The 15943-nt window shown below is 40.3% G+C and overlaps 1 protein-coding gene across 4 annotated transcripts in view; it reads right to left on the reverse strand.

Annotated features, from left to right (window-relative positions):
• GPR107 (G protein-coupled receptor 107) overlaps positions 1–15943 on the reverse strand; it is an 81754-nt gene that overhangs the window by 42961 nt on the left and 22850 nt on the right. For all 4 annotated transcript variants that reach the window (XM_038549062.1, XM_038549059.1, XM_038549058.1 and 1 more), the window contains 6 exons: positions 8381–8503; positions 8012–8062; positions 7683–7762; positions 6584–6723; positions 4982–5019; positions 3349–3405 (listed from right to left, as the gene is read on the reverse strand). In XM_038549062.1, the coding sequence (XP_038404990.1) occupies positions 3349–3405; positions 4982–5019; positions 6584–6723; positions 7683–7762; positions 8012–8062; positions 8381–8446 (432 nt within the window). In that variant the 5' untranslated portion in view covers positions 8447–8503. The remainder of the gene's footprint in view (positions 1–3348; positions 3406–4981; positions 5020–6583; positions 6724–7682; positions 7763–8011; positions 8063–8380; positions 8504–15943) is intronic.

Here is a 15943-nt window from a genome sequence, read left to right on the forward strand (position 1 = left end):
CTGATGGTTACAAAGATTATTATTTATAATTATTTGTACCTGACAAATACAATGTGCTCCTCTGCAAGCATACTACACCACACAGTTAAAAAGGATAGAAAAAAATAGACATCTGACAAGAAGATGGAAATAAAAGACCCAGAATATTCAAGCTGAAATATTACTTTGTTAAATCATGTCCCAAACTCAGCAATGTAAATGTAAAACCGTATGTGTTAGTCCACGTGGGGGTAGCCAGAAAACTCTTCTAAACATATTAATAATTTTTAGTTCCTAAAATAAGAATCATAGGAGGTTTCTAAGAGATACAATTTTTTAAAAAGTCAGTAGAACCATCAATGGTTGATCAGAGTAGGCACCTGACCCTTAAAAAAAAAAAAAAAATCAAACAAAAATGTATATTTTAGAGTGGGAATAACACCTAACAGTCCTTTTCCTGCTTTAGGCAGACAAACTATCATCCCTGCTCTGTGGATGGAGCAGAAAAGCTAACAATGACTGCCTTGTCCAAAATTAGGAGGATCCTGGGTAGCAGAACAGCAAGCGGTCACCTACTGACTTCTTTACGTGAAGACGTGAAGCCAGAGAAGAGGCAGTCTGTCCACTGCCTGTTTCATGTACCTTGAGAATCTTATGAACTGGTTATCTCAACAAATGTCCTTAATCACCACACAAGCTGCTTTCCCCATGACACTCACCCTAACACAAAGCTTTAGTAACTGACAAATGTGTATATCCTACCATGCTTTCCTTGGTGATTTCTTTTTAAAAATGGCTTAAAGAAATTTCAAAAAACTGGTCTTGGGATGCCTGGGTCACTCAGCAGTTGAGCGCCTACCCTTGGCCCAGGGCGTGATCCTGGAGTCCATGGATCATGGACTTCCCTGAAGTCCCTACATGAAGGGTTCCCTACATGAAGCCTGCTTCTCTCTCTGCTTATGTCTCTGCCTCTCTATCTCTCATGAATAAATAAATAAAATCTTAAAAAAAAAAAAAAAAAACAACTTATGGTCTTAATAAGCACTTTCAAGTGAGAGAAACAAAAATACCTTTTATATTTTCTTGAGGTAGTAAACAAAGTGGTTAAACACATGGATGGGCCTTGGAGTCAGACAAACCCAGGTTTGAATCCTCCCCTTGGGCAAATTACTTAACCTATCTGAGCCTCAGATTCCTCATCTGTAAAAGGGGAATAACAACAGTACCTCCTTCACAGAGTTACTGGCAGGATGAACTGAGGTAATGACAATGTGTAAGCACTCCACACCCTGCCCGGCATGCATCTACTCGGTTCCATAATTACTAATGTACAGCCTATCATAGGCCAGGCCCAAGACTAGGGATTTCATATACATTGGAAAGAAAAGAAATAAAAAACCCTCTTCCTTATGGCTACCTTCTAAAGGGAGCCACAGAAGATAATCATAGGTAAGTGAGTGGAGTACATTGCATGTTGGAAAGGAGAAGTGCTAAGGGAAAACCAGCAGGAGGGAAGAGACGGGAACTGCATTTAAAACAGGGCGAATGGGGCTGCCCAGGTGGCTCAGTGGTTTAGTGCCGCCCTCAGCCCAGGATGTGATCCTAGAGACCTGGGATCGAGTCCCACGTTGGGCTTCCTGCATGGAGCCTGCTTCCCCCTCTGCCTGTGTCTCTGCCTTTCTCTGTGTGTCTCTCATGAATAAATAAATAAAATCTTAAAATAAAAATAAAATAAAAATAAAACAGGGTGAATGGAGGAAGCTTTGCTGAGAAGATAACATTTGAGGAAGGCCTGAAAGAGGAAGAAATTAATCACTGGATTCTGGAAGACAAGCATTCCCGCCAGTGAGTACAGACAAGAGCCGAAGGCCTGACTGTTCTTGGGCAAGGTGGCCTCTGTGGCTGGAGCGGAAACCGGAGCTGGGGTCAAAGAGAAGACAGCGGCCAGACCACATGGCCTTGCAGACCAGGAAGGGCTGGAGCTTTTGCTCTGAGGCAGATGGGAAGCTGCTGAGGGTTCACGGCAGACAAGCATCCACAGGCTCTCAGTCAGCAATTAATACCTACAGTTACTAAATTTAAAGACCACATAATAATTGTTAGATAGAGCAACTTATGCTGAAAGAAATCAGAACAGTGGATAGGGGACGCTGAGGTGGTAAAAATATAGAGAATCTTGACAGACTGGGTTCCATAGTGCATGCATTTGTCAGAACTGACTGAACTACACATTTAAGACCTGTGCAGGGCAGCCCTGGGTGGCTCAGCGGCTTAGCGCCGCCTCCAGCCCGGGGTATGATCCCAGTCCCGGGATCGAGTCCCACATCAGGTTCCCTGCATGGAGCCTGCTTCTCCCTCTGCCTGTGTCTCTGCCGCTCTCTCTCTCTCATGAATAAATAAACAAAATTAAAAAAAAAAAAAAAAAAAAAAAGACCTGTGTGCTTGGGATGCCTGGGTGGCTCAGCAGTTGGGCGCATCTGCCTTCAGCTCAGGGCATGATCCTGGAGTACCGGGATTGAGTCCCACATCGGGCTCCCTACATGGAGACTGCTTGTCCCTCTGCCTCCCTCTTTGTCTCTCTCATGAGTAAATAAATAAAATCTTAAAATTAAATAAATAAAAGACCTGTGCACTTGACCCAAATTATACCTCAACTACTATAAACTGGTTAGAAAAGGGGCAGTGATTCTTATAGATTCATGATAAAAGATTATTTGTATAGTACTTCCAAAGCACTTTCATATTTGAAAAATGATACTTATAACAACTCTATGAGATAAATGCCATCACTGTTCACTCTTAGATGATTAAGAGCAAGATCTAGGAGTTCAGTGAGTTGTCTGAGGTCAGCCAGTAAGTGGTTGCTGAGACCCCATCTAACGTCCTACCCCATCCATAGGCTGTGATGCTGCCATAAACACTCATGAACAGTGAACAATGGGGCCAGCTGCGCAGCTCACTCAAGGCTACTGACCCTCAGTGAACTCCTCTCTAAAATCCTACCAACCTCCTAAATGATCACCAATGGTCCTTCTAGGTACAGAATTCGGTGCTTCTGGCACACTCTGAATGGGAGGCAGAGGCGTGGTGACAGTCAGGCAGATGTGCATTGGAATCTGGGCCCTGTCACTCACATTGGACATTCACAAAGTCACTCATTCTTAGATACATGATCTACTAAGTGGTGGGTAACAACAGCCACCTTGAAGGTTTGCTATGCAGAGAAAACTACTGCATTCAAGTGACAGCAATATCACTTGATAGGTAGTATGCCTAAATCATTATTAGGCATTCAAAATTCCTTTGCAAATTCATCCTTTTACATGGTAAAGATAAATCCTATGAAGATTACTCAAAGAGAATACATACCTGAAAAGAAACTGCCCCATCACTATTGTGAACAGAAAAGGATTTTTCTCCCGTTGCCTGAAAAAAAAAAAAAAACACAACCTGTTTTAGGATGATACTGGCAGAAATATATACTAATTAAAAAACAAAAACAAACAAACAAAAACACATCCTTTTTAAATCCTAAATTTGTTGACCTTTCAAAAACTCTCTGAAAATAAAATTCACCATCCTTTTAAGATGTGTGTGATCCCCTTTCACAAGGAATGGTAACTCTTCCTCACCCACTTCCTTTCTCAACAGTCTCTTCTGTAGCCCACTAACCTTCTATTCCCTGTCCCCGCCCCCTGATCTTCTGCCTGGAGCACATCACCATTCTTACAGCTTCAGCAGGACTACTGATGCCTACCCCGGTTATATCCTAGCACGTCACCTGGACGTATTCACAATTTGATCAACATATTATTGCCATTGGTGCAATGGACTAACTCTCAGCCATGAGAATGAATGAACTACTGATACACCCAACAACATACATGAACTCAAACGCAATTATGCTGAGTCAAAGATGACAAAAAGCATGTACTGCATGATGCATATGTATAAAGTTCTATGTTACTCGTCTACAGAGGCAGAACAGGGGCTGCTTGAGGATGGGAAGATGAAAGTGCAGGTGATGATTATGTTCACTGTTTTGATTGTGGTGGTGGTGTACACTGAAGTCAAAACTTATCAAATTGTCAATTCAAATATATGCAGTTAATTGTATGTCAATTGTACTTCAACACTGCTATTAAAACCATCTGGATGCCCCTCACTGAGAAAATCAAGATATCCCAAACCAAAATGTTCCCAATTTTTCCTTCTGCTATCTCTACCATCTAATTCTTCTACCAAAATAAATAAATAATTAAGTAAAAATTCTACCTCCTCCCCCCAACACCATCTTCATCCCTTACCCCACATTCCACGGCTCTGCTCTGGCACAGATCCTCAGGACACTAAACCTGTATTGTCACAACCACTTTCTGCCTGGTCTTCCTAATTTCAGTGTCTCCCTCTCCAAGGCTGCTCTGTACATTACTTTCATAACAACATCTGCCCCAAACACCATCTGTATCATAGTCCTTCCTGATCAAGAACTCCTGATGGCTTCCTATTTTCTGCACATAAATAAATACCCTCTACTGTCTGGCCTGATATTATCTAAGATGCCTCTCTCTGCTCCCAAGACATACCTTTTACTTCCCATAGGCTGGCACCCAGCATTTGTCATGCTTGTTCCCATTTCCAGTCTTTGCTTATGACATTCCTTCCTCTTCCCCAAACAAATCCACCAGTCCAAGCCCTGATGACAACTCCTCCCCAAGGAGTCTCCCCTCACTATCTGACCCTCTACTATGTAAGTGCTGTACAACTCAGAACTCAATTTTACTTTGAAACTCTTCAAATGTAGTAACATTATCTCTCCAAACAGACAGCAATTCCCTGTGGATTACACGTGCATATGTGTTTAGGTGTGTACCTGTATGTATGTATGTAAATAAATACATCTACACTCACACGCATATCCCCACATATATATCCACACACATATACACATATGTACATATACAGCCAGGAAAGCTGAGCACAGTGGGTGATCAATTCTTACCTTTGAATCTACTGTACTTCTTTTAGATTTTCCACTGTCTAGAAGCAGAAACATTTAAAAGATATTATTGCATGACTCAGCTTGTATATGTATTACAATATCATTTTATGACGCTCTAGCTTGCCTAATATCAAATAATTCAAACAAAAGGGGAGGCTGTTTGTGATCTTGTAGACTGACAACTCCTCAGATTCCAAAACAACTCTTAAGCCGCAGGAGCAGCAAACTAGAGCTTGTTACATTATAAATGTTCTCTAAAAAAAAACAATATTTAGTACCAACAGGGAAATCATCTCTAAATAATCTAGTGTATGTTATTGTCAGAGATGCCATATGAAGTGATGACCTCCCCCATTTTCTAAGTTAACACATTTGAAGAGTTTGTTTTAAAATACATATATGTTTATTTATACACATGGAAAAATTAATAGCAAATAATATGAGCACAATTCATACTTATCCCCCCCCACAACAAGGCGTGTTAAGACTGCTACTGGCTTCTTTCATGGATCAGAGAAGCATCTATGCCTTATTTTCACTTAAGATACCCTCCATGGGGAAGACAGGATTTCAAGCTCCCTGCAGGGAGAGGGTTTCAGAATAAAGGAAGGAAAAGAATATCTTCTGTGCAGGGCATGCTTATGTAAGCAAGAGGAACATGGACAAGAAAGGAATGGTGTGCAGACACTAAGCTACACCATCACACAAATGTAACATTTCTGTATGTCTTTTAATTTGGGTTAGTTTTGATGAGCTGAGAAAAAAAATGTGTAAATAATACAATAAATAGTAAATTCTTTAAAAAAAACTAAACTATCAGACAAAGCTGACAGTTAACAAAAGAGGCAATAAATATAAACTGGTTAATCAATGTCTGGAGAAAAAGTGCAGCCTAACTAGTGAGTGTGAATACAAAACCAAGAATATCTTTTTTACTTTTTGCTTTGGGATTAACACAAACTAACAAACAGACACCAAAAACCCAATGCTGGCTAGGACATGATGATGTGGGAAGTTCCTACATATTTCTGAAAAAGAGCATCAATTCTTACAATGCATTTGGAAAGGAATGGAACATATGCATCGATATGCTCCCAAGTATTCATGCCCTTTGAACCAAATATTCCAATTCTGGGAATCCATCCTAAATAAAGTTCTAGATATGACCAAAGTTCTACAAATAAAGAACTCCCCATGCAGCAATATATATAACAGCACAACAGTGGAAATACCTCTCAAGGGGAAAGCTTGAGCAAGTTACAGTATCCACATAATAGGAGGTCTGGTAAGAATGAAGTGTCTGCACGTTGAGTGAACAGGGATGTTTAGGAAATTATGACTTTTAAAAATCAAATGTTCCAGACCCAGGAAAGAGCCCAGAAGGAGCCCAGATTACTAAAGTTCTGGTGCTATGAAGAGGGAGGAACAACTGTTCTTTCCTTCACCTTCCCCACAGTTTATACCTTTTTAATGGTTAAGTATTTTTGTATAACCTCTGAAATAAAATAATGCTGTGACTGTGTGTGTTTTTACTTAGGGACAAAAAAAGAGTCTAAAGAGCAGGCCAGTGAAGAAGATGCTGTTCTGGGCCTGACAGCTGACCTGGTTTTAGCTGCGTCTGGTTGCCTGCTGAAACAGGGTTAGCCCCAGGCTCCTGGCTCTGGCCTAGGACCTTCTCATCCTTGCTGAAGACGATCTTTGGCAACTGGGTACCAGCTTCTGGTGGGGATCTTACTCTCACCCTACATTCAAAATAAGAAGAAAGAAAGGAAGTTCAAAGTAATGCAATGGCCATCTAAGTACCATGTGTTGGACACCATCTCGGGGTCTAAATCCATCATCTCAGACAGTCCTTGCGACATCCCTAGTGTAGACTGTACTGTACTGGCCGTGTTGTGTGTCTGCTGAAATGGGGACTCAGGAATCTTAATGACTTGCCCCAGAGTGTTGAGGCCAGAAGCAGCTGGACAAGGATCCAGCACTCTCACTCTGAAACTTACCTTCCTAGCACCCACACGGATGGACATATTTTCCCCCTAAGTGTCTATAATGTGTTCCACAAGGGGAATGGAACAAGGGATAAAAAACCAGTAAGGTGTTCAAGTGAACTCTAGGGGGCAAGTGAGGGGCAGGAGGCACTAACAGGGGCCTGCCTAATATGCATTTCCTCTCTTCTCCCTTCTGAGCAGACATCATCCTGCCAAGGAGTGGACACACGAGCTAATCTAGCACAGTTGAGCTGGAGGGAAGCACTTTTCACAAGGGAGAGGCCTCCCTGTCTCCCTGGATGTCAGCTGGATGTGAATAATGAACTCACTCTATTGAATACACCATGCTACTTCACACTGCTCCGCCTTTGCCTCCAATGCTCTTCCCTTATTTATCTAGTGAAGTCCACTCACTAAAAGGTTGGTTGGGCCAAGAGTTGCCTGAAGCCTTCCCTTCTCTTTTATGGCTCACAGTTTCTCTGCCCCACTACCTCTCTATATTGCCATGATCATCTGTATTGGTGTTTGGCCTCCCTCGTTAACCTACAAGCTCCTCGGGTGTGGCACCTCCATCTCCCTCATCGTGTTCCTAACCGCCAGCACTCAGCACAGTACTTGACACGTGGTAGACACTCAGTAAATGGTAGCTGAACAAACAAATTCTCCCAAACTTTACTCAAGGACAGAACTGAAGGAACATTAGAATTACTTACTCACTTCTGGAGATGTCTAGGATTAGAAGGGTGACAGAGACTGACTGCTTTTTTAAAATACAGTAATTCACATCTTCATCCTGAGAAAGGAAGACCCAATTGTATATCATCTTATTCATTCACACTAGAATAAGAAAAAGTTTTCAGACACAAGGCAAATGAATGCTCCAATCTCTATCCCAAACAATACAATTGTGGGTGCTCAGAGATGCTACAGAATCAAACCAGCCACCACAGTAAGAAAAGAACACTGACAGAAGCCAGGTGTTCCCACCCAGCGTCTTGGACTCATGTGAAAGGAGTGATCAGATCATGCATGGAATGCTCACCAGGTAAGAAGAAAATCCATCATTCTTTGTGCGATCTAAGCTGAATCCAATCTAGGAGGGGTAAAAAAAGTAGAGGTAAATATCCAAATGAGGCTCTGGCATCCAATCTTTCTTACTCTAAGAGCAGAAAAGGTGATTCTTTGGCCTAGCCTTCTCTTGGTTTTCTTAGCATTCATTTTGAAAAGGGATCACTAATTACTAAAATTATTCAAGAATGACAACTTCTGTGTTTAAAGTAAAACTATCTGATGCCTATTCACAAGTTTAATTTTCTCCATATTCTGAGACTTCATATTTAAGTGTGGGGTGAAGCTCTCATCTAATCAACAGAAAAGGATAAAGCCCTTGACCTCCTGGGAAGGCACTTACAGTTGTGTCCTTGTCTGTGGCTCCTACAGGTTCATTGACTGAAAGGCTACTGACGTTAACCACCATGTAGCCATCCTTGAAGAATCCAAAGGTGTTCAGGTGAACTTTATGCCTCACATCATCCTAAAATATTTGAAGTGGTGGAATTAGTAATGGAAAAGTTAACTTGATTATTGAACCTATTTATTTGCTTGAAAAACCACAGTATCTAGCTAGCTAGTTACTGTTGTCATATGCTTGGCAATATATACAATATATATACACTTTATCTTGCTCCAAAAGCTGAAGACTCATTAGAAATTTGTAAGATATCAAGAGTTTTGCAGAAAGAAGCACATAATAGATTCAATTCATTCATATGCATGTGTAAGGAGCAGACTTGGTGGTCAAGGTGTGAATTTCAGGGAAGGAGGAACAATGTTTTCGTCATCCTCACAAGCTTCCTGTTGGCACAGGCCTAGCATCCAGAAGGCACTCAAAACATGTTGGGGGGTGAGAGGAGAAGAGGACAAAGCTGCCCCAAAACTATACTCGTTTTCATAAACGTCTTATGAGTTTTATGTACCTGGCTCCTCCCATTGAAGGATGATGAGGGATACCTGATGTTACTTTTCTAACCTATAATTTTTTCTACATTTGCATCTAAAAATGACATCACATATGATGGGTTTGCAGGAAACAAAGCCTTATACAAAAGGAATCCAGGAATTAGCCAGGTGGAGACAGATCTCTCGGACATAGGATAACCCTGAGATATGCTGAAACTGACCATGTGGGCAAATGCCTACCACATTTGCTTTTGAAACTGCCTCAAAGCTGTGAGTCCAATATCAACTAAGTCAATAAATTTTAAGGCCAACAGAACAATAGTATTAGTGAATACTTCTCAAGTAGAAGCTCCACCAAGACACTTCCTACTGTGTAAAGTAATGAGTTTTATTTTTATTTTTAAGATTTTATTTATTCATTTGAGAGAGAAAGAAAATGAGCAGGATGAGGGGTAGTAGGGAGGGAGAGGGAGAAGGAGACTCCCCGCTGAGCAGGGAGTCCAAAGTGGGGCTCAATCCCAGAATCCTGGGATCTTGACCTGAGCTGAAGGCAAATGCTTAACCGACCAAGCCACCCCAGCACCCCAAGTCATGAGTTTTATATAGAGAATCATTTGCCTAAATGAGAGCACCTTCAGTAAGGCCACAATAAGCTAACAGTTATTAAGTAGCTCCTAAATGCCAGGCCCCAAACTAAGCACTTTTCCAAAACCTATATTTGGTTCTTTCTCAAATCTGCATAGTCATTTTTGCTACCGTTTGTATCTTGCTCATATTTTTAAATTCTACCCTTTGTTTCTTTTGATTTTAAATATAGTTATTTGACAACATGTCGAGATGCTCTGGAGGCTCTAGTTCTGCTTTTCAGTTGTCTCTGCTGGCTTTGCCAGCAGGTTGTATGTATCTTTGGTTCAGTGGTAATTTTCTCCTTCTAGACTTGGATCTCCTGGACTTCAGAGGGAGTCTAATTGCAAATCCCAAAGACCTCCAAAGAGAGGCTGTAGATCAGATCTTTGGCAGAAAAATCATAAACTCTAACCCTCTACAGAGCTAAAACACATTTTTTAGCCATTAGGAGGGTTATGTTTTCTAGCCCACTCTTCTATTCAAGGAATATAGCTCTGAGAGTCCTATAAGATTAGGGGCTATGGAGAGGGACATAGCTCCATCATCCCCCCACCCCATCCAAGGCTTTGTTTGGTGCCTGCTCCTAGCCACCCACTCATACTTTGAGGCTCTAGAGGCCAAGTTTCCGCAGTGCCTCAGGGCAGCCCTGGCTTGTATTCTTTTACCCTCCGAGATTGCAGCACCCTGGCCATCTTTGGTTTTTGGCCCCTGGGAATTTCCTGTATTTTCCCAGGATCCAGCTATGCATTTAAAGCATGTTTCTGGACTTCCGCTTCCTGGTAGGATGGAGTGGTGGGCAGTACACCAGAACCCCCAGGGAGAACAAAAAAAAGCAGATAATAGAAGTTATCCCCCGAAAGGCAGAAGAGGGCTGCTAGACCACAAAACCCAGAAAAGCTACAGCTCATGTCCTTTCTCAGGATTCTAAGAGAAATGATTTGACTATGTTCAAAACTCTCCCAAAGATGCTACAAGGCTAGTACCATCCTAGATGCACAGGAGAAAAATCAATTCAACTACATATGATGGATGCCTTAGGACATTTTGGCTTCATTGACAGAATTCCCAGATGTGAAGAGCAGGAGAGACAGAATGAACAAATTCTTGCCACATGCAACAACATGGATGAATTTCACAACATGATACTAAGCAAAATGAGCCGTATCACCATGGGTATAACCAAATCGAATGCAGGGGGAAATAATCTATGGTGACAGAAGTTAGGATGAGGATGATTCTTGGGAGGAAGAGACTTGCAGTCACTAGCGGGGTTGGGGGGGTGGGGGTGGCTTAACGAGCTTCTGGAAGTGCTTGGTAAAATTGTTTGTTGCTGGTTGCATAAGTGTGTTTATACTGCAGAAATTCACTGAGTTATAAGCTAATAGTATTTTTTTTAGCCTGTACATTATACAAAAAGGTTCAAATTTTACAAGTATGCTTGTTTTAATTTAACCAGAATTTAGAAGCTGGGCAGCAAAATGGAAGCCTGTTAAAAACTGCTTAACTCATTTAGTCTACCGCAAAATGTGTTCTCCAGGCATTTTGGGGGGAAATGTTTCAATTACAAGCTTATAACAGTTGATCTTCCCATATAATCATTACATTCCTTTATTGTTTGTTCTTACTTCTATATTATCATTTCACTTAATGAAATAATGCCACTAAAAACACATTTTTGAAGAATATTTTGAACACTGATAACTGCAGCACAACTTCACATTTTCCACAGCTAATGAGAAACAGGCTTTCTTGTGATAGCTCATCCTTATCCAGCCCAGGGTTAATTCAGAGTAGTAGCTCCACGATAGGAATGCAGACACAAGTTCAAGGGTGAAATGACTACCCAAAACAATGTAGACCATAAGTGGTGAAGCTGGAATTTCAACACTGATCTGATGTAAAAGCCACTTTCACACTACCTTCTCCCAACATATGAAAGTAATCATGATAGAATATTAAATTCAAGTTGGACAACCTGGAAGAAATGCACAAATTCCTAAAAACATACAACCTCCCAAGACTGACTCATGAAGAAAGAGAAAATGTGAACTAATAGTGAATAAGGAGACTGAATCGGTAATCAAAGAGGAAAGACAGCTAAGGCAAAATTAAGAACCCCTCTCAAACTTCCAAAATACTGAAGAGAAGGTAACATGTCCAAGCCCATTTCACAAGGCCAGCATTATCCTGATACCAAAGCCATATAAGGACACTACAAAAAACGAACATTACAGGCCAGTATCCCTGATTAAGTACAGATGAAACACCCCTCAACAAAATATCACCAAACTGAATTCAACAGCATGTGAAAGGGTCATACACCATGATCACATGAGATTTTCCCTTAGGATGCAAGGATTAACAAATTGAAAGGAAAAAAATCCTATGATCATCTCAATAAATGCAGAAAAAGCATTCAACAAAATACAATTTCCTTTCATAATGGAGACTCTCAACAAACTAGGTATAGAAGGAATGTACCTCAGTATAATAGAGGCCATATAGGACAAACACACAGCTAACATCATCTTCAATGGTGAAATGCTGAAAGCTTTTCCTCTAAAATGAGGAACAAGAGAAGTTCTCTCACTCTCAACACACCTATTTCAATCTAGTACTAGAAGTCCTATCCAGAGGAATTAGGCAAGAAAAAGAAATAAGACACATCCACATTGCAAAGGAAGCAGTAAAACTGTCAATATTTACAGATGGCATGTATTTTACATAGAAAACAAGAAAGACTGCCAGAAACTGTTAAAACTAATAAATTGGCAAATTCTTTAAAGCTACAGTGTATAAAATCAACATACAAAAATCAGTGGCATCTCTAGACACCAACAACTAAGTATCGGAGAGAGAAATAAAAAAAAAATTACGAGAGCATTAAAAACAATAAAATACTTAGGAGTAAGTTTAGCCAAGGAAGAGAAAGATCTATACAGTGAAAACTACAAAAGCAATGATGACAAAAACTGAAAGTACAAATGGAAAGATAATCTGTGTTCATGGATTAGAATTAATATTGTAAAAATGTCCCTACTATCCAAAGCAATTTACATATTCAATGTAATCCCTATCAAAATTCCAATGGCATTTTTCACAGAAATAGGCAAAAGAATCCTAAATTCATTTTTTAAAAAAGATTTTATTTATTTATTCTTGAGAGACAGAGAGAAAGAGAGAGGCAGAGACACAGGCAGAGAAGCAGGCCCCATGCATGGAGCCTGATGTGGGACTCGATCCTGGGTCTCCAGGATTATGCCCTGGGCTGAAGGTGGCGCCAAACCACTGAGCCACCCAGGCTGCCCCAAGAATCCTAAATTCAAATGGAACCACAAAAAAAAACCCAAATAGCCAAAGCAATCTTGAATAGAACAAAGAATAAAGCTACAGGCACTGCACTGCCTGATTTCAAAATGAAATTACAAAGCCACAGTGATCAAAACAGTATGGTACTGGCATAAAAACAGACACACAGAATAGAAAGGGCCCAGAAATAAATCCACACATTTATGTCCAACTGATCTTTGACAAAGGTCCCAAGATTGCCCAATGGGGAGAGAAAAATGTAAATGGTATTGGGAAAATGAGATCTCCACATACAGAACAATGAAAGTGGACCCTTTCTCACTCCATGGACAAAAATCAATTCAAAATGGATTAAAGACCTAAAATGTAAACGTAAGACCTGAAACTGTAAAACTACTACTAGAAGAAAACATAAGAAAAAATCTCTTTGACACTGGTATGGTCAATGATTCTTGGGGTAACCAAGAAAGCAGAGGCAACAAAAGCAAAAATAGACAAACAGGGTTGCATCAAACTAAATAGCTTCTGCACAGGAAAGGAAACAATCAATAGAATGAAGAGACAAGCTTTTGGAATGAAAAACAGTGTTTGCAAACCATGTATCTGATAAGAGGCTAATATCTGAAATACATAAGGAACTCAAACAATTCAATAGCAAAACAAAAAACCACCCCTCCCAAAAACAACCCCAAATAACCTGATTAAAAAATGGGCAAAGGATCTCAATAGACATTTCTCAAAAGACATACAAATGGTCAACACGTATATGAAAATGTGCTCAACATCACCTATCATTAGGGAAATGAAAATTAAAACCACAGTGAGAAATCACATCATACATGTTAGAATGGCTAGTATCAAAGAGTCAAAAGGGAACATATGTTGATGAGATGTAGAGAAGAGGAGATCCTTGCACACTATTGGTAGAAATGGAAACTGGAACAGTCATTATGGAAAAGAGTAAAAAGCATCATTAAAAAATTAAAAATAGGACTATCATACAATCCAGCAATCCCACTTCTAGGTATACATCTGAAGGAAATAAAATCAAAATCTTGAAGAGATATAGCTACACTCCTAGCATTTTACTTACAATTGCAAAGTAGGGAAACAACCTAAGTGGCTGTCAAGGATAAATTGGATAAAGAAAATGTGTACATATACACACATAATGGACTATTGTTCAGCTTTTAAAAAGAATAAAATCTTGTTATTTGCAACAACATAGATAAACCAGGAGGACATCATGTTAAGTAGAATACATTAGACACAGAAAGACAAATACTGCATGATGTCATTTACACATGAAATCTAAAAACGGTGAATTCATAGAAGCAGAGAGCAGAATGGTAGTTATGAAGGGCCAGGGGGTGGAGGGAAATGGGGAGATGTTCGTCAAAGGGTATGAAGTATCAGATAAGTTCAGAGCACAGCATGGGAACTAATATTGTATTGTACACCTGAAATCTGCTGAGAGAGTAAATCTTGTTCTCACACACATACACACAAAGGTTGCTATGTGAGGTGATAGATATGTTAACTGGCTTGACTGTGATAATAATTTTATAATGTATATACATTATAAACACCACATACATCTTAAATACATACAAAAATTACGCTTCAAGGGCAGCCCCGGTGGCGCAGCGGTTTAGCGCCGCCTGCAGCCCAGGGCGTGATCCTGGAGACGCAGGATCGAGTCCCACGTCAGGCTCTCTGCGTGGAGCCTGCTTCTCCCTCTGCCTGTATCTCTGCCCCTCTCTCTCTCTTTGTCTATGAATAAATAAATAAAATCTTAAAAAAAAAAATTAGGCTTCAAGAAACCAATTCTTTGTATTACATGCAAAGAGCAAAATCCAAACTAACTACAGTAAGAGCTAAATTTGCAAAATATATATATATTTATTTATTTACACTTATTTTATTTATAAAAGATTTGAAAGAAATTCATCAAACTACGAAAAAATTAATACCAGGGATCCCTGGGTGGCTCAGCGGTTTAGCGCCTGTCTTTGGCCCAGGGTGTGATCCTGGAGTCCCGGGATCAAGTCCAACATCGGGCTCCCTGTGTGGAGCCTGCTTCTCCCTCTGCCTATGTCTGCCCCTCTCTCTGTCTGTCTGTCTGTCTGTCTCTCTCTGTCTCTCATGAATAAATAAAGTCCTAAAAAAAATAGTACCAATGGGATGTAGGCAACAATTTTTCTTTATACTTTTCTCTATTTTTAAAATTCCTGGGGCAGCCCAGGTGGCTCAGCGGTTTAGTGCCACCTTCAGCCCAGGGTGTGATCCTGGAGAGCCGGAATCGAGTCCCAGGTCGGGCTCCCTGCATGGAGCCTGCTTCTCCCTCTGCCTGTGTCTCTGCCTCTCTCTCTCTCTCTCTCTCTCTGTCTCTCATGAATAAATAAATAAAAATAAAATAAAATAAAATAAAAATAAAATTCCTAACAATGGTCATGTATTTATAACTTTAAAAAAATCAAAAAATTTTTCAGTATATTCATTTGCCAGGATTATATATAAGACCCTCACATAACCATCTCCATTTTAAGCTATCATATCAAATAAGATATGTATGGAACCAACTACAAACCCTATTTCGCTTTATAAATCATAGAAACATAAATTTTGAAACTAGAAGGAACTAGGAAGGTCATACATAATTGCTCCTTCAACTGTATTTGATTCAATTCAGTGTAAGTAGACCAATATTTACAAAACACCACTAATGGCTGAGGCCCCAAAAGTGAAAAATAACTCAGTACCAAAAAAAAAATTGCCAATAGTCAGTCCTGACTGAACAGGAATATAGAAGCCTCTCCTTCCACCGTGGAAGCCAAAGAGATTGGGCATTCTGGGACAAATGCCCCATCTATTCTGTCTGTACCTCCTATGCCAGAGCACTCCAACCAACATCTAGAAATGGGGTAGGAGTGAGAGAGAATCCTCAGCACTCAAATTTCTCCCTCCTAGAAAGAGCAGCGAGGTCAGTTTCTGGAAGACAGGGTGACAAAGCAAAAGGAGACATAGGCAAGAAGGGGGTGCCAGAGTAGGGTTAGGATGCCAATATCAGACACAAGCA

Source organism: Canis lupus, chromosome 9 (assembly GCF_011100685.1).
Source record: "Canis lupus familiaris isolate Mischka breed German Shepherd chromosome 9, alternate assembly UU_Cfam_GSD_1.0, whole genome shotgun sequence".
Taxonomy (NCBI): Eukaryota; Metazoa; Chordata; class Mammalia; order Carnivora; family Canidae; genus Canis; species Canis lupus.